This window comes from Podarcis liolepis (assembly GCF_965112155.1).
Source record: "Podarcis liolepis genome assembly, chromosome: 5".
In the NCBI taxonomy this organism is placed as follows: Eukaryota; Metazoa; Chordata; class Lepidosauria; order Squamata; family Lacertidae; genus Podarcis; species Podarcis liolepis.
This window is the reverse complement of record NC_139556.1, coordinates 23,674,488-23,696,186: the sequence shown is the minus strand read 5'-3', so window position 1 is coordinate 23,696,186 and position 21,699 is coordinate 23,674,488. Positions and strand designations below refer to the sequence as shown.

Sequence of the window (21,699 nt, the reverse complement as noted above, 5' to 3'; positions counted from 1 at the left end):
TTTTTGAATTTTGCTTTAATATATCTATAAACACCCATAAAGACAGTCAGATCAAAATTCGCACATTATTAACCGAGCCACATTGCATGAGATGTCATTCCATTTGCCATCTGGATACAATTCTATGCAGTCCTCTTCCACCCCATTGGGTTCTTTTGGTGCCCAGTTTGAATATTCCATTGTTTCACCATTAAGATGCTTGAAGATGCCTTCTGTCTCCTGGTCATTCATTCCAAAAAATACTTTTCTTCCCATTTTTGCAGAGAGTTTCAGTGCAGCGTTGTTTTCATTTTCATTCCTTGGAGAAGCAACCTGGCCACCAAAATGGTTACACGTCGCTTTTGAAGTCTCATAATCACCGTCATCTCCATTAGTCACAAATAGTTTCCCTCCTACTCTTGTGCTGTTTGAGAAAATGTAACCTAGAATGGCTAACAGACAATACAATCAAAATTAATTATTTCAAATGTGCTTTCGTCATTAATAGCCCAAATTTAGGACCTGGGCCTGATCCATACAGCAATTGCTGTATATTTAGTTGCTCAAATGAGTGGTTTGGTTGCATTAAGGACTGTGTAATGTCAGAGGATGATATTAATGGCAACCCGTACATCTTTCATCAAGGTACACAAACAACTAGCTTACCTTTCTGGGTTTTGCTTGCAGTCAGCTGCAAAGCCTTCAGCTCTCCTTGTAAATCACTGATTTGAGTTTTGAGCAGCTCAAGTTCTAAAAGGCAAAAGGACAGTATCATTCTTGTTCTGCTTGTGTTAAAGTATAAAAGATTACAAAAGAAGAACAAAGGAAGAATCTGCTTCAGAAGTGACAAATCTCAAATCCACCATTGACCGTCTCCCTGCCCCATTCAGTTTCTCATTGTCTTAATTCCTGAAGAGTGTTAAGTCTTTGCAGCAAAATCAGCAGTGTCTTGGCAGAACTCAAAGACTACCAAATATAATGTCGCATGCATTTTTGTGGTTCAGAAGAGCTCACCTCATCAGGTGCATAAAGTTGATAGTGTACACAATGAACCATCCATCAAGGAACAAGGAAACTATTTTCAAACTATAACAAATCACCTCCCTTACCTAGCCATAGTGATGTTGAGGCCAGAATCATAGCAGGCTGAAAAAAATGGCACCATACTTCCTTGCTCATCGAATCATAGAACCGTAAAGTTGAAGAGACCACAAGAGTCATCTAGTCCAACCCCCTGCAATGCAGGAATCTTTTGTCCAAGGTGGGACTCAGCCCCACAACCCTCAGATTTAAGAGTCTCATGTTCTACAGGCTGAGCTATCCCAGCTCATGTGTATGTGTATGAATTGGTAGTGTCACATGGGACTTTATATGAGACTGTTTGCTTCCATCAACTAGAATCTGCTTGAATCAATAAATGAAACATTTCTGTTGTTGATTGAAGTAGCAGTTCTAAAGAATCATGGGAGTACAAAGCCTCAGTTTAACCAGACTGATTTTGCAGCTGTAATCAATTTGCCATTTTAATTAAGACAGATATCTAAAGCAACTCTAGACTTTAATACACTTATATTTCAATAAAGACATATCCTATCCCATCGTTTGGAATGTTTTACTTTTCATATGGAACCACAAAGTTTAGATTCTTATTAGCTTTGTGTATAAAACCCAGACAAATTTCAGTAAAATCTCTTGGCTTGTGTGTGTCTGCAGTTGTCCACATCCCTTACCTTTTCCTCCACAGTCACCTTTCTGACCACTTTCCCCTTTAAGGCCAGGAGGCCCAGCTTTTCCTGGGGGTCCCTGCATTCCTCGTAAACCTGCCATTTAATCCAATGGATAAACAGAAAAAGATGAACAAATGAGCAACATAATGCATGGGCGTTCTTGGGTTATAGTTAAACATATGACTACACCAACAAATAGTTATTTGAAAGGACATTCTGCGGGAAACTGGGGGTCTTCATTGTTGCCCAAGTGTGCTCTCCTCTTTGGAGGAGAGTGACCAGCAGTCTTTTCTAGTCGTGTTATTTGAGATCCCTTTTGCGTGGAGAAGCCACAGATGGAACATGGGGCCTCCTCCATGCCAGGCATGTGCTTTGATTTCCTCCTAATACTGAGAGAGCAACCAAGAGGACCAAGGGTCTGGAAACCAAGCCTTATAAGGAACAATTGAGGGGATTGGGTCTGTTAGCCAGGGAAAGAGGAGCCAGGGGAGATCTGGTAGCCATCTTCAAATATCTAAAGGGAGGTCACATGGAAGATGGAGCAAGCTTGTTTTCTCCTGCTCTGGAGGGTAGGACTCAAACCAATGGCTTCAAGTTACAAGAAAGGAGATTCCGGCTAAACATCAGGAAGAACTTTCTGACAGTAAGAGTTGTTCAACAGTAGAATGGAATCCCGAGGGAGGATGTGGTCTCTCCTTCATTGGATGGTAATCTGTCATTAAGATTACCGCCTTAAGAGCGGCAAGCCACACCCCCTGAGCCAGCCGATAGGCTGGCCAGGGTATGACGCGGCAGAGGATTCCCCCTGTATGCGTGAGGCTGAGAGCCAGCCTCAGTGCGGGAGTTGGGGGCTGGAAGCCCACAGCCCCACCTCCTCCCTAGGGTCGGAAATGGCTTTTGTTGAGATCTTTGCATTGCAGGGAGTTGAATATATAGCCCTCAAGGTCCTTTCCAACTTTACAGTTCTATGATTTTATGACTACCATTGGATAACTCTTGGAAATTCCTTATGCCATACCTTGCTCTCCCTTTTCACCTTGAGGACCTTCCTTCCCATCTCTTCCTGGCAGTCCATTGCTCCCAGGGATGCCTGGCACTCCATTGCTTCCAGGAATAACCATGCAGGCTGGCACTTTCTCTTCACAGTTGCATTGCTCCGGATCTGACATTCTCACCGATGACGCTCCCAGCACAAGAATGCAGAGGACATGGCGTTGCATTTCTCAATGATGAGATCTAAGGCAAAGCACAACAGTATTTGTACAGTTGAGGGCGACATCTCTGCCTGGGGCCATGCCAGATAGTACATCTGAGCTTACATAAAGCGAGATGAGCACAGCAACCCCAGAGTCGTTCACGACTGGACCTAATGGTCAGGGGTCCCTTTACCTTTACATGACTGAATCCTCTTCACTACAGAGAGTTCCACACACACAGCCAAAAAAGGTCCTCAGTAGTTTTCTCTCACACACCAGGAATTTGTGTATAGGAATCTTTTTTCCTCAGGGGCAAATTCTATCACACACTTGCAGTCTAGTTTGGTTTGGTCTGACTCAGGTTTTGCCACCTCATAACTGGGCCATTGTTATCCTAAGCTAAAGTGGAAACAAGATCTTACAGCGGGGGTCACAGGTTTCAAGTTCTGCAAGGCAAATACTTAAAACATAGATTAGGATCTTCAGATTTCTCAGGCTTATTTGCCACAGTTAGGGTCAAACTAGATGGCATGTTATCCAGTGCTTTATTGCCTGTATGAATGGTTTTTTAAAATAATAAATAGCAAGAGAAGGGTAAACCTGACTTCACCTGTGGCATAGGTTTCAATTCATGCAAAGAACACATTGCTATTTACTCGCACTGCCCCACCTCAAATCAGAGTGAACATGAGGGTTTTTTTGTGGGGGGGGGGAAAGTAGCAGAAATGTGGCAGCAGGTCCTAGCATGACCTACAATGCTCAGGGGACATTAGTCCTCTTCAGGCAATTAGTGTCAAATGTGTGCAGGAGAAAGTGAGCCACTGGTCTTTCTCCATTGCCCTCCATTACTGGAAGACTGCAGTGGTCGAGCCTGCTCTCACACAGTATTGACATACTAGCAAGCCATTCAGTGGCCGGGTACACACCATGTATATAAAGCACATAACTTGCCCCAAAGACTCATGGGAACTGTAGTTTATTAAGGGGTGCTGGGAACTGTAGCTCTTTGAAGGTGAACTAAAGTTTCCAGGATTCTTTGGGTGAAATCATGTGCTTGAAAAGTCCACTGTGTGGACTTTAGCAAGAAGTAAAAACCTGCTTGCTCTTTCCATTGCAACAGCTTCATTACAGAGGTGGAGATGTATGTGTATAACAAACTAGGTCAGCAGTTGCAAAACCAGTTAATCATCAGTTTGATTCCTGGAAATGGTTTGGAGTGGTTTCCCCCACAAAATCGAAAGTTTGCTATATGTTCACCATAGACGAGGGCAATTGACCTGTGACCCTCCAGGAGTTGCTGGACTTCAGTTCCCATGCTCCCTGATCATTGGCTATGCTGTTTGGGGATGATGAGAGCTGGAGTCCAACTACCTGTGGACAGATGCCATGAACTGGCAGGACAACAGGGAGGAGGAAGGGGCTCCTGCTGAGGGGTGTAGCTGGGACTGGGACACATTGGGCAAGCAGGGGATGGGGATGGAGAGGTTGGCGTAAGAAGGCCTTACAGGGTAATGGAGGATGACAAGGGGGTGAGGGTCAGTGCACAGGAACCAAAGCAGGAGGACCCATCACCAGAGCCAGAAGGGCCCCTGTTTTTATGAACTCAGCGAGCTCTGAGATGTTGGGAACAGTGGGAGATGTGCTCTAGGAGGCTGAGGCAGGCAAGGGCCCACAGCCCAGTTCCCAAGCTGGCCAGGTGGGCCTCGCTAGCTCTGAGAGAATGTGTGTGATTCCTCTGCTGGAGTAGGCTTAGAACAGGTGAGGGTCATATTGCTCATCAAGCCCAGGTGCTGCAATCAGTATGCAAGGCACCAAAGGTAAGCAGAACTGAGGTGCTTTGTCTGTTGAACCGCCCATGTTGAGGGACCTTGACTTGGATACTCCTGGATTTCTACAGGACTGTGATTTGGGTTTGACTCTGGACTGTACCATGATTGCTGGACTTTAGACTTGGCTACTTGGATGGACCCTGAACCTCATTTCCTGACCCTCAGACTTTGGACTTCACTTCAGACTTTGGACTTCACCCTTGGACTTTGAGCTTTGGACGTGGCACAGTGACTTGCCGCCAGGTAGGCCAGGGGTTCAGGACACCCTACAGATGGCTGACTGCCCCTTTAGTATATGGGGGGTGGGATTTGAGAAGCACTGGTTTTAATTATTTTATCCCTGCACAAGAGTAAAAGAAATGGATACCTATGAGGACAACTCTAGCTATGTTACAATCATGGTGAGAGAGTCAAGCAGAAATCTTGATAGGTTTGAACCGATGGGATTATTAGGCAGATCACTCTAGTCTCTTTATTGCCCAATGTTTGACGTGACATTTATCCATGTGGGAAAGGTCGGCTAATCTGATGATACATGTGTGTTAAACTGCTCACCCTGTTCCTGTAAATAAGGAAATGGGTTTTTTTAAGGCCACTGTGAAGTGGGTTGGAGTATGTGCTGGGAAATCAAGAGTTCTGACATCTGGCAACGCCAGCAGCTTAGTTGATTCAGATAAAATATTTATGTACATGAGAACAGAAGGTGGGTGACCCTTATGGGAAATCCATCTAGGGTGGCAAGCCAGATTTTGCCGAGTGTTTACCAATGGGGGCTTGTATAATAGCAATGCACTGTTAGTCCTCAGGATATAGCAAACAGAGTTTATATGGCTTCAATTATGGCATGACACGGCTAATACCAACTGCTGGGCCTATTTATGTGTGAATTTAGCTACCTCAGGCTTCCTCAAACTCAGCCCTTCAGATGTTTTTGGCCTACAACTCCCATGATCCCTAACTAGCAGGACCAGGGGGAAGGGATGATGGGAATTGTAGTCTCAAAACATCTGTAGGACTGAGTTTGAGGAAGCCTGAGCTATCTCCAGGCTTTCATTTGAACAGGTGAAGTTTCAAACTGCATAGGGGAGAACAGGCACACAGCCCCTCCCTGCTACATCCCCAGTGGCGTAGCGTGGGGGGTGCCAAGGGTGCCGGCCGCACCGGGCGCAACATCTGGGGGGGCGCGAGTCCAGAGGGAAGGGACAAGTTCCTTCCTCCGCCGGGCTCCCCACAGCCACCGCCAGCCTTGCGCCCTAGCGCGCGCGCGCTCCCCGCCGCCGCTGCGGCTGCGCTCCACTCACTGCTCGCAGGAGGAGCAGCCGCTGCAGCAGCGCTGACGCCGCCACCGACGCCTGGCCGGCACGGGCAGCCTCCGCACCCCGACGCGCCGCCGGGCCTCGCCGCGCCCTGCACTCCCCAAAGACTTCCACGCCCTGGGTGGTAAGTTCCCGCCAAAGCAGGTGCCTGCACAGCCGTCGAACAGGAACGGGCGAAGGCTCTCTAGGCCGCCGTCGCTGCGCAGCGCCCCCTGGGCTGACTGCAGCGCACCACCGAGCAGCCGGCCCTGGTGACTCTCTCTCCCTGTCTCCCAGAGAACGACCTGCCAGCATTTGACGTGCGGCCCGACGGAGGCGACGCCCATTCTCACCGAAGAGCCGACGGCGACTGCTCCTCTGAGCGCCCAGCCCTCCGCCGCGACTCCTCCGCCGCCCAGTGCTCCTCCAGGAAGCAGCACAGTTCGCCAGCCGACCACCGCTGACATCCAGTCATTCCTTGGGACCAGGCCAGAACTCGGCACTCCCCGCCATCCGCCGAGCAGCCCCAAGTCGGCATCCAGCACCTGGCCAGCCAGCAACAGCAGCCAGACTCACCCCAACTCTCGAACCTCAGCCCCAGAGCCCAGCACTCAGCCGCTGCCCACCAGCAAAACCACCTCGGGGGGGTACCAAAAGCCACGAGTCCAACACCAGCCCGGACTCCTTCACCTTCAGCCCTAGAGACTTCCCCCCTGAGGACCAGGGGAAGGTAGGGAGACATCTGGACTGGCACCTGCCCCCACCCTGGTGGCACCTTGTCCAGACAGGCTCTCCTCTCTCTCCATCCCATACCCCACACCCTGCTCCGGAGATGCCAGGAGGTGGGGGTGGTGTGTGCATTGCAGGATTCTTCCTTTGCACCTGGAAAAACCAATGCTGAGGTGCAGATCAAAGATGAGTGTGACTCGTATGTGATTTCCCAGGGATCCAAAGTCACTTAGTGAGTGATTTCCAGACTGGTTTTGCCCACAGCAGAAAGGGGGGCAAGTGGCTCTGGGGAGGTGTGGGGGGATGTGTGGCTCCCTCCCGCCTAGCTGCCTTTTCAGGTCTTCCCCCATAGGGTAGAGGAGCCTTCCTAGAATTAGAGATTTAGCGATAAGCTCTACTTGCAGGCTCACTGACAGCGTAATAGGCAGTGGCGTAGCGTGGGGGGTGCAGGGGGGGCCGGCCACACCGGGCACAACATTTGGGGGGGGCGCTCGCACTCTCAGCTCTCTGCCCCTACCTGGCTCACTCTCTCTAACTGCAGTGCTGGCTGTGCGAATCCGATCCGAGCCGCCAGGTCGCTGCCCACTGTGGAGGGGGTGGGTGCCAGGCGTGCAGTGCGGAGAGAGAGCGAGGGACTATCTGGGGGAGGGACAGTGCAGCAGCCACCCAGCGCAGCGCTGAGCGCAGGAGAGAACCACACCAGACCAGACCAGGCAGCAGCAAGAAGAAGCTGGCAGCGGCGGCAGGTTAGGGGTTAAGGGGTGCAAATTACTTGCCTTGCCCCGGGTTAGGGGGTGCAAATTACTTGCCTTGCCCCGGGTTAGGGGGCGCAAATTACTTGCCTTGCCCCGGGTGCTGACAACCCACGCTACGCCGCTGTACATCCCAGTTTATATCAGCATTCCCCCCTGAAATTTGGATCTCCAGCTGTTTTTGGGCTACAATTCCCATCATCCCTGACCACTAGTCTTGCTAGCTAGGGATGATGGGAGTTGTAGTCTAAAAAACAGCTGGAGACCCAAGTTTGGGAAACACTGGTTTATACTATTAGTAGCAAAATGGCTCCCATCATGCTAGTTGAGGGGGCGAAGGGAGGGGTTCACACACTGTGGCATCCCCAGGGACCTTGCCTGTCCCTGTACAAAGTCACAATGCACCCTGCTGTGGGGTCCATTCAGACTCAGGTGTGTCACGCATCTACTTTCCATATTGTATGCCACATTTCCACAGTTCAAACCATGCTCAAGGTGGCTTACAACATAAAAAAATCATAAATCTGCAACATAACAACAGTAGTCCTAGACAATAAATAAAGTTAAAAAGCACACAGCCAAACTAAACCATTTCCACATAAATCACAAGATCTAAAAGAAAAATACCAACAAATTAGCAGCAACAACCCACACCCCAACAAAAATAGTACCCAGCCCAAGAATCGGTTCAGCAGCCTCAGCTTCTGCAGCTGGAGTCAGTCCGAACTCCACCTTCCCAGGCCAGGTGGAAAAGGCCTACAAGGCAGGGAACAGATCTTCCAGGACTCACAACCCAGTTGGTCTCTTCAGGACTTATTCTCATAACAGCCGTGTCCCCCCATGCGACAATTTCTTCTTCGCTATGGCAGGGATGGGAGACCTGAGGCCATCCAGATGTTGTTGGACTTCAACTCCCAGCCAGCATGGCCAGTACTCAGGGATGATGAGAGTTGGGAGTTCAACAACATTTGGATGGCAACCGGTTCCCCATCAAATGCATCCATAGACTTCATTGGGGTTGGGGTTAAAGATGCTCACTGTCCTTGTTGACCCCAGATGTTCAGTGCCAGGTTTGTTCCTATCTACATAGTATAGTGCAGGCATAGGCAAACTCAGCCATCCAGCTGTTTTGGGACTACAACTCCCATAATCCCTAGGTAACAGACCAGTGGTCAGGGATGATGGGAATTGTAGTCCCAAAACATCTGGATGGCCGAGTTTGCCTATGCCTGGTGTAGTGACACCCTTTCATATGAATGGCTTCATGCTGATCACTGGCCCAAGTCATACCATTGCCTAAAGTGGAGCCCATCCCAAGGGCCAGCACGTTTACAGATCTTGTTGCACCATTCAGACACCAGTCCCATTTTTCCACTGCTCTCCCCCCACCCTCACCGACCCACCCCAAATTAAGGCTGCTTCCTTCACCCTGCTGAATGCCACTCCTGACACTGATTTTGGCTGCTTGGTCGTTCTGGGTTGTAAGGAAGCGGCTTTTCTAAGAACCGATTGCCAATTGACCCCAATCAGTCAGTGTTAATCCTGACTTGTTTGCTCTCTATATGTATAATGCATTTGCAGAGCTGAAGCCAAGATGCTCAACTTCATTTTCCCACCCTCACTCTCATCCATCCAGCAGAGTTATTTATTTTTTGAAACATGATTGCTTTGTTCCTTGTTATTCCTTTATACCCATGCCAGGTATTGATGCAGACTTCCAGTGTCAGGTTTCAAAATCCTGCTGTAGCTTATTTTGTTGCCTGTTTGGGTGCATAACTCAGGAGTAGGGGTAATAAGCTTGGTCAAGCTGGATTTTGTAGGAGAGAAATAAAATGAAAACATGTCAGATTTAATCCTTGGGGGTACTGGTAGTTTTGGCAAGTTCAAACTTAGATACATGATATATCAGTCTGTATAAATAGGAGTGTATCTATATGAAAAGAAGTGTCCCGTATGTATTTAACTGTTTAAGAAAATTAGTAAGTGACCACTCACATCACCAGATAGCAAAATAAATAACTATTAGCCAATAGTTGGCAAATACTCCCCCCCCCCCCATATTACAATCTATCTTGGACCTGGTCCTCACCAACTGATTGACAAAGTGGAAGTACTGGGAGCCATGGGAGGAAGTTTATAATGTCCTCTTGGGTTTTAGAATAGAGAGACAAGGGAAGGTTGAGTGTAGTTGGACATGCAATCACAAATGACTTGAGGGAGGACATCCCAGTGGTGGGTACTACCACTGAGAAGACTCTTTTGTCACCATGCGATAACTGTCTGCTGGCCATGAAATGACCACTATGGTCTCTTTGGAAGATCTTAAAGATTGGATTGTTCTGCACCAGGGTAGGTAAACTGTTGTAATACATGGGGTTCCTAGGTAGTCTCCCAACCTGGTGTTGATCAAACTCAGACCTGCTTAGCTGCATCATGTTCCCCCAGGCCATGCCCTGGGCTCAAAGTCTATGGCATGGCTCAAGGCCCCACTGTTCTTTCACCAGGGAATACGGCCAACCTTGAAATACGAACCTCTACTTTCCCTGCGATCCCTCTTTTAACTCTGCCAAAAGTGATTAAGATTTTGGCACAGCAGCAACACAGCAGATTAACAGGGTATTAACATTGCAGGTTAGTTTGTGAAAAGTCATGATTTATACAACAGTGAAGGAAAAATTACTAGCTTACCTTCTGCAGATCCTCTCCGAGTACAACCTAGCAAAATCTGATTACCTCCCAGCCCCATATCACTTAAAAGTGGTTTACGGCCTGTTGGACCCACCCACTCTCTACCTTCTTGTGGGAATTGCATCTCCTGACCCTACCCCCATGTACAAAATATGTAGCAATGGCTCTCAGGTGAAGAAACGTCCAGATGAAGCAAGAACTATCTCGGGAAACTGCCAATATATCATTGAAGTTGCTATTTGTCAAAGCAAATATTCCCCCCCCCCTCGTTTTTAAAGCACAGCATTACACAACAATGTTGCAACATAATATGGCTTTGGCTGCTACTAAAAAGACAAATTTCACTTGAGGGAACGTTGGATTCAGAACTAAATCAAACAAACCAAAGGTATTTCTGTATATCTTTTATTTTAATCTTGCACACTCTTTTGTTAACTTATACAGGGAAACCCGGTTGGAAAGGATGGGACTCGACAGCGCCATCTGGTGCCATAGTGTTATATCGCATATACAACACATATAAAACACTTTTTTACCAATCTAGCTGAGTCCTTAGTTTGCAAGTTTTATTCTGCACCCACTACTTCAATTTTGGTAGAATTTGAGCACGAAGTTGGCAAAAGTCAACTTTCCCTGCATCTGAAGTAGTAAAATAGTTACCACTTCATGGGGTCATTTAAAAAAAAATCCTATATCCTTTCTTTTTAAAAATCCATACAAGTAGGAAACGAGAACATTAGGGAGAAGGCAAAGCAGGTGGTACCTGCTTAGCACACTTTTTGCAATATTGTGAGTCGCATTGGTGCAAATGTATAGATACATTTTTGCCAACTGGTAGTCTCAAGTGCCCCTATTTTCCAGGGACAGTCCCAGATTACAGAAGCTGTCCTGGTTTCTGATTTGATCCCAGAATATCCTGCTTCTCTTTAGGAGTTCCCTATTTTCATTGGAGTAATGTTGAAAGGTATGTAGTCTTTGATGGTGTTGGGGAAGGATTTCTGTAACAGTGAACACAGTGACACCAGCTCTCCCAGTGCCAGGTTTTCTGCTACTGCCTGTGTGGCTATTTGTGTCACATATTTAAAGTAACAAAAATTAAATGAGAAGAAGCAGAGGTGCGCGGCTCTGCGCGTGTAGGACACTGTATTGTACACACGTGCATAAGTACACATTTGAAATATCCCTGGGGGAAATGCAAAAGAAAAATGTTGTTCCATAACAACTGGAACAATAATGAGGGGAAGTTGGTGAAGTACCTGAGATTTCAGAAAGTGAAAGGCCAGGAAATGGTGGAAATCAATGCCAAAAATGGAGGAGGGACAGAAAGATTTCCCAACTGATTCTGCAGGTTAAGTCACTCCCAGTGTTCAGATGTCATAAATCAGGTTAGGGAAAAACAATGCTGGAATAAACAAGTGGAAATCGCAGATGGAATGAGCAAGTGGAAATGCACGGGTTTGCTATTGTGTTGTGTGGCTTCAGAGTGAGCAAGATGGTACCGTAATGAGCAAACAGGCTAGTGTGGGTTGTGTCTCTTGAAATGGATGCCTGAGTTGCGTAAAAAGAGGACTATTTCAAAATACAGACAGAGTGGAGGAGATGGTTTCTTGCTTTGTACAGGAACCGGGGACCAGTGGATAGTCCCCATTCCCTAACAGGTTTCACACTGGATATTCCCAAATACGATCAGAGATCTTGCATATCTTCCAACAGGGCAGAAGTTGGCAGCCAAGATTAAAACTCGCACACTATTAACCGTCTTTCTGTGCAGGACTTGTCATTCCACTTGCCATCCTGAAATATTTCAATGCAGTCCTCCTTCCCGCCAGCATTGTTTGGCTCTTCGCTTGCCCAGTTGGTGTAATTGACTTCATTGCCGTCCAGGTGGGCAAACGTGCCTTCTGACTGCAAGTCGTTCATTCCCAGATAAGCTGCCTTGTTGTGACGAGCAACTATTTGCTGGATGGCTGCGTTCTCCGCAGAATACCTTGGAGAGGCAAGCAGACCACCGGCTTGGAAGCAGGTCGCTTTGGCTGCCTCAAAGCTGCCTTGGGAGCCATCAGTTTTGAATAGCTTCTCACCAACACTTCGGCCGTTTGGGAATAAATGAGCTAGAGGAATAGAGAATCAGTTACAGCTGCATTAAGTTTTGGCTTTGTTGAATGGTACTTGATTAGTTATTCCTCCTACTCGTAGTGCAAGGCAGTCTGGGAAGGTTGTACAAACGGAAGCTCTAGGTTGGGCTCTAGATTAAGCAAAAGATGCTATGATCCCTGATCCTTTTAAGAGGATATAGCAGGGATTGCACTTGGGGTCTTCTGCAATGAGAAGCAATGAGAAGGTATGGTCTGATCCCTTACTGGAAAAGGATTAAACACATCTTTCTTCCACACCAACTTGCATCTTGCAAGTTGAAAGAATCACAGAACTTGATGGAAAATGTATTTTGAGCTTACATTTTAGCTAGCTAATGGGTGGCACTCTCTACCACTTTTGTTGATTCATGCTGATGCTTAGTTTATTAAGATGAAGTTTGGGTAGTGCCTTTTAGTTTGAACCTTACGAGTTCACATTGATATTTGAGTAATCTTTAGTGTGGGGACTTATCAGAGTGCACTGTCTCTCTGCTGGTTTGAAATGCCCTTAGGAAATGTAAACCACTGTTGTCAACAACAAATTGTCACTGTTTTTTTGTGTTGAATATATGCTATATGGTAATTTATGGACCTAATAGATATCTAAAGCCATTTGTACATAACAAAATACAGTGGTGCCCCGCAAGACGAATGCCTCGCAAGACGAAAAACTCGCTAGACGAAAGGGTTTTTCAGTTTTGCGTTGCTTCGCTAGACGAATTTCCCTATGGGCTTGCTTCGCAAGACGAAAGCGTCTTGCGCTTTTTTCTTAAAGCCGCTTGAAGAGGCGCAGTTGCGACAGACCATGCTTCGCAAGACGAAAAACATCGCAAGACGAAAAGACTCGCGGAACGAATTATTTTCATCTTGCGAGGCACCACTGTATGTATTTTATCAAAGTACTGTAATTGTTGAACTGAAATACAACTAAGAAGTTTATCTTACATTTTCGAAATGTACATCCAGTTTTTTTCTTTTAATTTTTTGGGGGACCCCCAAGAAAGTGGGGCCCTAAGATAGAGCTTGTTTAGCTTATAGTTAAATCCGGCACTGAGTAGGATCAGCTGAGCTTCCTTCCTAACAAACTAATCTATACAGAAGGAGATTGTTTTGCCCTTTTGGTTGGGGAACCTTCAGACAGGCAACCCTGCCCTTGCCACTTGAAGTGGTACAGTCCTGAGAAAGCTTACAATCTGTTGATTTTATAAATTATCTCTCAGAGCTTTAACTCCAAGAGCCAGAGCAGCTGGATTTAGGCTGCATCATCATATTAAAATCAACATGTAGGTCCCTCTGCAGGACACTTGATAGATAACTTCATGCATTTCGCAGAAAATGATATCTGATATCCACATTCTCGCTAGTCCACTCCATTTTCTCACCATTTTGGTTCCTGAGCATAGCGTTTCTCAGAGCCTCCACTTGTTCTTTCAAACGGGCCACTTCAGATTCCAGTTGCCGAAGTTCTAAATGATGTAGCAATAAAGACAAAATTCTTAATATTGAGATGTAAAGCATATACTGAGAAAAGCATGACAGTGAGAGGAACCACCTCTGTGATAAGCCACAAGTGCAACGTCAAAAACCTCTGGATTCTCCACCTCTGCTTCTCAGTTTTTGAAAAAGTACTTTAATAAACACAGCAAGTAATGCAGTTCAGAAGTCAAAGCTGCTGATTTAAAAACAAGTCAGTGACCCCCAGTTGTCTAACGAAACTATTTTTGCCTAGAGTCAGCTGGGCAGGAGAAGAAATTGTTTGGTTCACATTTTCATGCAAGCCTACCTGATTAGCATCTCCAAAACCCACACACTAACCAAAACTGGAATCCTATCAATCAGCTGTCCCAGAGCTGCTGATTGAGGCCACCTCCACTAAATAATTTGTTCTCAGTAGGATTGTGGTTTCTCTTTATTCTATTTATTTAGTAAACTTTTCCAAAAACACTAATTGGAGTCAAAATTGAAGCAAAATGGGTACAATGGGTGAGTATGATCAGGCTTAAGTCAGCTCAATAAATAGATTCCAGTTTGTTTGTTTTTGTTTGTTTGTTTTTAAAAAGGACTATGGGAATGCAGTCCTGGCTGCTTTGTGCAAATGCTGCAAATCACCACCACCACCTATTAGGAACTTGGACCCACATATCTTGTTTGAGATGTGATTGTTCTCACCCTGATTGGGGCGCAGGTAAAGGATTTTGCCAATGTGATTTCTCTAACAGCACTCTTATGGAAACATGATACTATATCAGGCATAGGCAAACTCGACCCTCCAGATGTTTTGGGACTACAACTTCCATCACCCTTAGCGAACAGGACCAGTGGTCAAGGATGATGGGAATTGTAGTCCCAAAACATCTGGAGGGCCGAGTTTGCCTATGCCTGTACTATATCCACCAAGTATGCTGTTATAGGAATGACATAGATGGAGGCATTTAGGAAGACTTCCTAATAGGTGTAGGACGAACTGCATCAGCAGTCTTAAACTACTGACATTATTGTTGTATAATGAGCAAAAAAGCCAACCATTATTCCAAACTGACTGAGCATTTCTATTGTGACACTTGGGGAAATACAGTGTGGTCAAGTCTTGGAGCCCCTGACCATGGGAATGCTCCTTTTATAGGTTTACAAAATGTGTACACTTAGAATTTTTTGAAACTGAAACAACTAGGTGACCCTGGTCTACCTAGGTCTTTGTACTGACAACCCTCTTCTTTCAGTGACGGATGCTCTCTGTGGCGCAATGGGTTGGTGCGTCTGGCTGTTTACTGGGAAGGTTGGTGGTTTGAGTCCACTCAGGGATTGCTGTGGGCAGGATCCCTGTATTGCAGGTGGTTGGGCTAGATGACCCTTGGGGTCCCTTCCATCTCTACAATTCTATTATGAGTTTATCAGATCAGGCTTTCCAGAGTCAGGTTTTTTGAAGAGTCATCAGGAAGTGGCATTTCCCCTTTTGGGTTGTTTTTGTTCTTTGGTCATTTGTTACTAGTTGGTTTAAATGTGCCCTCTTGTGGTATAATAGAGACATAACCAAAATAAATGTGCAGTTAGTTTAGAAGTGATGGATTTTCTCATCAGTTGTCACAGGGAAATGTCGCCACGAAGTGAGATCGTTCTCTGTAATTATTTGTCAGAATAAACGTGTTCCCTCACGGTGCAGATACAGCCACAGAAAAGGCAATGTTTGTTTGCTTTAGGTGAAATTATATCTTGATTTCAGGTGGCTGTAACTTTACTACTAACCTGGTGAAGGAAAGTGAAACCATTGAGATGATGCCTTGTACTTTGCAAATACTCTTACGTGAAAGCAGGTTGCATTCAGTGGTTGTCTCTTCAGTGCCCAGAATGATTTGTCCACCAGAGAAGAAAGATGGCAGATTAGCAGGAAGCTAATCTATGAATAGGCTCCTACCTCTTGCTCCATGGTCTCCCTTTGGTCCTCTTTCACCTACTAGACCCCGATCTCCTTTATCGCCTTGAGGCCCAGCTTTTCCTGGAGGTCCCTGAATTCCTTGAGGTCCTAGAAATCAAGGGATTAAATGAACAGCAAGAAACAAGAGGAATAACAGGAAGGAAGGAAGGAAGAAATATGAATCCATGGTCAAGTTCTACAAGAACATCCATTGCATGGACAAACATTTAGATGCCGATCAAACCTTGAGCGGCCGGCCCAATTCTGGTGGTGATGCGCTCATACTTCAGCATCAAATACAGAAATACTTGTTTTGAAAAGTTCTGACTAATGGCTAATGGCTTATTTTACACTGAGCCACGAAGCTCACCTCAGATTGCCTTATTGTAAGAATCGGCAGCCGTATCCCATCCCATCAGGGCTACCATTGATTCCCTAGATACCAAACCAAAGCCAAGAGTGGTATCCCCCAAAAGTGACAATTAGGATAGCGTCAGGGGTGGCAGAAATGACAGGGTCCGGTTTGGAGACACACACGCAGTGGTAGCATCCCAATGCTGGTCACTTCGCTCCCTCCTCAGAAAGTTTCCCAGTCGTGGTCCCTCCCCTCTTGCTCCAATTCTAAGGTGACGTGGGAGAGTACAAACGCAGGCAGGCAATGATCTGGAATTTAAAATGGCCGACTGCGCTGCAGAGCTCCACCAGGCGATGGGCCTTTTAAAGCAGTGCTGCCTAGTTGGGCAGGGCAGGGGCCAATGTCCAGATGGCCAGCAAGTTTCTGCCCTGGCGAAGCAGCCGCTGGCTGGGCTGCCACGGTCTTCAACTTTGATGGGTATCTGCCCCCATTCCCAGGGCATAGGGGCTGGTCAGTGTGTGAGGTGGGGTAAAGAGGCTGGAGTGCAAGGGGCCACAAACGTCGCCCCCGGGAAGGCGATGAGCAGCCATTGCTGACCAAGGTCCTTACTACAAAACAGTCCTCTTTTTAGGATTGAAGTTGAGCATTTTTTAGGATTTTACCCCAGGAAATAAATTGCCACAGGGGCCGGATTAAACTGACCGGCGGGCCAGATTAGGCCCCCAAAACAGACTTTGGACATGCCTGCACTAAGCCCACCCCTGACAAGTCTTTGTAACTTTACCTTGATCACCCTTCTCTCCTGCTGGACCCGGCAATCCATTGCTCCCAGGCATTCCAAGAATGAAAGGGCACGTGTTGTCCTTGCCTGCAGTGGGGATTGTGCCTTGTGAGAATGCCGCCGGCAAGATAAGGAAGCCAAAAGTCCAAAGGAATCCCATGCCTAGAAAGTTGATTTTAGAAGAATGCATGTATAGCCTTTTCAGCATGATCTATTGCCGTTTTTACAAAGAACAGTTCTAAAGTGATCCCAGTAAAACAGTTGTGTGAAATGATGATTCTGTTAGTCTTGAATGGAAAAAAATGTTATATGTAAGATATAATTTCAGGTACATTTGAGTCAATTGGCAAATGCACATAAAGAATAGTAACTGAGCATATTTGAATAAAGGCTCAGGAAATGTGTATCAATAGCACCAACAGGAGGTTTTGTACACTGGATGCTCAACATGGCATAGCCTTCCTGTAAATTTTGCACACATGTTGCACAACATGGAGAGTTTCAACTGGGGATGGCCAATTCTGCATGTGTTCATTCATAAATCTGTTCCATCCCATTTCTACTTTAAGATGTGACTTTCTAAAAAAGAGATCACGCACACACACACACACACACACCATTTTAAAATACTTCCTTCATCTCAACATATGGATTTGTAGTTGCATTTTATGCTAAAATACATGTTTTATAATCCATTGTGGTGAAAAAAAATAGCAAAACATATTATAAGAAATAAGTATTATTCCAAAATAACAATTACATAACAAATGCATCTGAACTATATAACCATGCACGATAACAGCAAATCTCAAGGGGGGGGGGGGCTAACTGGGGCTTTAACCCTTTGCCCCCAAATACGTTACCAGTTTGGATCCTCTCACAGCTGTCATTTGTATTGAAAGGAAAACCTATATTGGTGTGAACAGGAGCTTTTCTAGTGCAAACAGCAAGCACAAACCTCTGATTTGGATGGGGACCATAGCGGGCCCCTCTAAAAGGCTGAAGCCCCCCTAACCAGTTTGTGATCTGAAACCGCCCCTGAAATTATTTGGTTTAGGAAGCCATTCACATTTGTGAATAGTGTTTCACCTACCTATGTTCTGATTTGCAGCAGTCTGAAACAGTTTAAGATAGAAACCCCCTTGCTCTGCTTGCTGAGATTCTAAAGCAGCCCTTCTCAAACCTGGGTTGCCAGGTGTTCTGAAAGTGTAACTCCCATCCTCTCTGACCACTGGCCATGCCAACTAGGAATGATGGGAGTTGTAGTCCAACAACATCTAGGGACCAACCCAAAGTTGAGAAGGGCGGTCCTAGAGGTTGCCCCAATACCTATAACTGAAGGTGCTGTGAACTGAACCTGTACTTATAACCTAATGTGCTGATATACAAAATTGGCTTTAAAATGTCGTAGGGAAAATGACAGTTGGGGGATCTTGAGGTGGGATTATGAAACTAATTGTGGTCAGAAAAACCTCAACCTTCTCTGAAAATGAAATTAGAAAATGAAAATAACAAGATATATAAATGATGAGGGAGTGCATTGGTTCAAAACCATATTAAAAAGATGTTATAGGTTCTGTTAGCAGAGGGAAGATGGAGCAACAGCTGCCAGGAAGATTTCTTCTCAGGCAAGTCATAGAAAACCCATCTTCAAATGAATTTATTATTATTTTTTGAAGAGGCACCCCTCCTGTGTGAGAGTTTTCTCAGGATAGGTTTAGTGGCCCCAATTTTTATAAGTGCTTGTATTTAATCATCCTTGACATTTAAAAGGTCTTGAAAAATATTTTAATCTAACCAATTAACCAACTAAGGCTGTACTCCTATACCAGTTACTTGGGAACAAACCATATTGAATTGAATGAGGGTGAATTCTGAGTAGACCCGCATAGGGCTGCAGTGTAAATGTTGCAGCCCCAGTACACATGCAAAAAATCTTTTATGTAAAGTATTTAAAATCCTGCCTTTCATCGATATGAAGACAACGACGTGGAACAACAAGGAAAACAAATATGTAGTAGCACTAGAATTTTCAAGCAGATTAAGGCTGCTAAAACCAATTCACGGTAGAGCAGGTTAAACCAGTGGTGTAGCGTGGGTTGTCAGCACCCGGGGCAAGGCAAGTAATTTGCGCCCCCTAACCCATGGATTTGCGCCCCCTAACCCGTGGATTTGCGCCCCCTAACCTGTGGATTTGCGCCCCCTAACCCTAGCCCCCAGATGTTGCGCCCGGTGCGGCCTGCCCCCCCTGCCCCCCCCACGCTACGCCACTGGGTTAAACAATTAAGACTAAAACCCTTGCAAATATATCTTATTTATCTATTTATCTATGCACACACAGAGAGAGATTGTATTTTCATGTGGCATAGATATCTGCTTCCTCCATGTGCTTTGTTTATTGGCAATCTTTTTGTGGCTGGAATCTGGCCGAAGCAAAATTACATGGGAGTTCTTTTAAAATGAAGAATGTGCTCTCTCTCTCTCTCTCTCTCTAGTGTACAGGCACAGAAAAGGTTCCTGTTTTCAGGATCACACTTACCTTCTTCAAGTCCAAATTTTGTTTCAATATTGGTGGCACCCCAGCGTCCTCTGTGTTTATCTCTCAAGTGAGAATATTCTCTCTCTTTTTTCTTCTCCCACCCACTGTGTTTATCAGTTGAAATTCCATGGAGCAAGGTTCAAGTCCCCACCCACTCCAGACAACAGACAGTCTGGAGCTTCTACAATGTAAGATAGGGTGGGTTTTGGGTCATCCCTCCCAAGTTGTTGACCTTTGAGAATACATTTTGCAGCGGCATTTTGTTAAAAAAAAATAACATACGATTCACATGTCATTCCATAAATCAATAAGATGATTGCAGTAGTGTAGTGTAGCCTAGTGTAGACTTTGGGGCGGGGCCCACCTCAGCCTTGAAAAAGAGACAAGTTCATAGATGAGCTGAACAGAGGCAGCAAGTGTGGAGGTGGGCTGGATCACATACAGTGGTACCTCAGGTTAAGTACTTAATTCATTCCGGAGGTCTGTTCTTAACCTGAAACTGTTCTTAACCTGAAGCACCACTTTAGCTAATGGGGTCTCCTGCTGCTGCCACCGCGCCGCTGGAGCACAATTTCTGTTCTCATCCTGAAGCAAAGTTCTTAACCCGAGGTACTATTTCTGGGTTAGCGGAGTCTGTAACCTGAAGCGTATGTAACCTGAGGTACCACTGTATTGGTAGCCAGCATGGCTCACGACCTGCTGTTCCTCAACCATTGTTTCATGTAGTTCTTTTGTTCCATTCACAGGAAAAACTATTGTAGTAGTGTGCCAGTAAATATTGCCTCTGAGTGTGATGAGTGCCTTTCTCACATCAATGAACCCCCAAGCACCTTTTTAAAATGCACTGTAGGAATGGGGCTTCAGAGGACTCATCTGAAGCTTGGCCATGTATTTTCGCCCCCACCCACAGCACCATCCATGTTGTTCCCTGCCACGGGTCTTCATTTTGCTCTGAGTGCTTATGCCGGAGTGCCTCAGGAAGTGAGGTTTAGTGGCTCTTGCCTTGAGGTGGACAAGTGACCTAATGGTCATCCCAGGGATTTGATCTAGAACCTTCTCTGGTGGCTTCCATCTGACACGGCAGGTTTTCCACTGCTTGGCACATCCCCGTGCTGCCAGATGATGGCTGTTGTCTCTCGCACTTCTGCCAAGCAATCTTCCACCCACCTCTCCTGTATGGAGGCTAGGCTTCGGGTGGGGGGAAATTCATTGGCTTTGTTGAAATTACTTGATTCATATTTGCTCCACTTCAGACAGCAGAATCTGACACAACTGGTCACCAAGCAGCTCAAAGTTTTGATGGCAGCCCTAGTGAAGGAGGTTTAAGAATTGAAAGCAAATTTCCAGAAAATCACTTGATGCACCTTTTGCTTGACTCTACCATTTCAGTCCATGTGAATGGGGATAGCACATGATGCTCCCCAACTAAAAATGCTCTTTTGCAAAGACAACAGTAGAAGTTGCTGGTAATTTATTTTGTTAAGAAGGAACCACCACCACCACTTTAGGAAAGGTGACTAAATGGTTTTTTTTTTTTTAAAAAAAAAGATGTCATATTGGCCAGATTGCTAAAGCAGAATAAATTTTGTTCAGTATTTGAACTACATTTCCAGTCAATATTTGTTTTGGAGAAGGGCAAGTTTGCTTATCTTAAAACACCATCTAGAAACACAGTGAGAGATGTTTGATTTACTGTGGTCAAGGCTGTACAGCTTTTGCCTTGCAATCATACATGTATAACTTACTAACGATGCCCTAATATCAGAAGATTGTTCATGTGTTCAGAAGAAGACCCAAGCATGTATAGTATGTCTCATGTTACAGCCTATAGTTGCAAAATATTTTCTCAACTGAGGTCATTTCCAAGTTACCTACATATTGAGCATTCACCCTGATTTGTTTGCAGGGAGGTAAGATGATATTCTCTATTAACTAAGCAAAACTTGGTACACTACTACCCAAAATTTCCAACCCCAGCCATTGTCGTTTGGCTGAGTATGAACCATTAGCACAAATCCTTGTTATGTCCACCCAGTTTATTTTTCATCAGCAGAAATATAACCAGCATGAATTACAGTGCAAGCGAGTCAGTAAGTGAAATCTATCTGGATGCAGAGAATCTTGTGCAAGTTTTTGGGGAAATGATGAACCATTGTGGAATTTAATATGTGTATGTCTTTCCAACATTTGCCCAAATGTGCATCACACAATGGAATAGAAAGGCAGCATTGTTTACCACATTCTGGGGTACATCCTATTGGAAGCAATGGCATAGCTGGTCA

The 21,699-nt window shown here is 45.5% G+C and overlaps 2 protein-coding genes and 1 long non-coding RNA gene across 4 annotated transcripts in view; 1 reads left to right on the top strand and 2 right to left on the bottom strand.

Annotated features, from left to right (window-relative positions):
* LOC310706599 (pulmonary surfactant-associated protein D-like) lies at positions 1 to 10,384 on the bottom strand. 2 transcript variants are annotated; one of them, XM_083502910.1, is made up of 5 exons: positions 10,196 to 10,384; positions 2,725 to 2,942; positions 1,710 to 1,799; positions 646 to 729; positions 1 to 431 (listed from the first exon to the last, which is right to left on the bottom strand). In XM_083502910.1, exons 2-5 carry the CDS (start codon positions 2,924 to 2,926, stop codon positions 52 to 54), a joined length of 756 nt encoding a protein of 251 aa, XP_083359036.1. In that variant the 5' UTR covers positions 2,927 to 2,942; positions 10,196 to 10,384; the 3' UTR covers positions 1 to 51. The 2 variants fall into 2 exon arrangements, with proteins under 2 accessions (XP_083359036.1, XP_083359037.1); XM_083502911.1 differs by lacking the exon at positions 1,710 to 1,799 and having other exon boundaries at positions 10,196 to 10,342.
* The window catches only part of LOC310706768, a 93,388-nt gene continuing 76,543 nt past the window's right edge, over positions 4,855 to 21,699 (top strand). Inside the window, exon 1 of the long non-coding RNA XR_014526163.1 lies at positions 4,855 to 4,974. This is a non-coding gene — a long non-coding RNA (uncharacterized lncRNA). The remainder of the gene's footprint in view (positions 4,975 to 21,699) is intronic.
* LOC310706596 (pulmonary surfactant-associated protein D-like) lies at positions 10,587 to 19,572 on the bottom strand. The gene is made up of 5 exons (XM_083502905.1): positions 19,418 to 19,572; positions 16,882 to 17,040; positions 15,743 to 15,850; positions 13,713 to 13,796; positions 10,587 to 12,306 (listed from the first exon to the last, which is right to left on the bottom strand). The coding sequence occupies exons 2-5, from the start codon at positions 17,036 to 17,038 to the stop codon at positions 11,930 to 11,932; spliced, it is 726 nt and encodes a 241-aa protein (XP_083359031.1). The 5' UTR covers positions 17,039 to 17,040; positions 19,418 to 19,572; the 3' UTR covers positions 10,587 to 11,929.

Coding starts and splice junctions, on each gene's coding strand:
- LOC310706599 (XM_083502910.1), bottom strand. CDS start 2,926: ATGCAACGCCATGTCCTCTGCATTCTTGTGCTGGGAGCGTCATCGGTG. Junction 1,800..2,724: donor AGGTGAAAAGGGAGAGCAAG/GTATGGCATAAG, acceptor ATTAAATGGCAG/GTTTACGAGGAATGCAGGGA. Junction 730..1,709: donor AGGTGACTGTGGAGGAAAAG/GTAAGGGATGTG, acceptor TTTGCCTTTTAG/AACTTGAGCTGCTCAAAACT.
- LOC310706596 (XM_083502905.1), bottom strand. CDS start 17,038: ATGGGATTCCTTTGGACTTTTGGCTTCCTTATCTTGCCGGCGGCATTC. Junction 15,851..16,881: donor AGGAGAGAAGGGTGATCAAG/GTAAAGTTACAA, acceptor CTTGATTTCTAG/GACCTCAAGGAATTCAGGGA. Junction 13,797..15,742: donor GGGAGACCATGGAGCAAGAG/GTAGGAGCCTAT, acceptor TACATCATTTAG/AACTTCGGCAACTGGAATCT.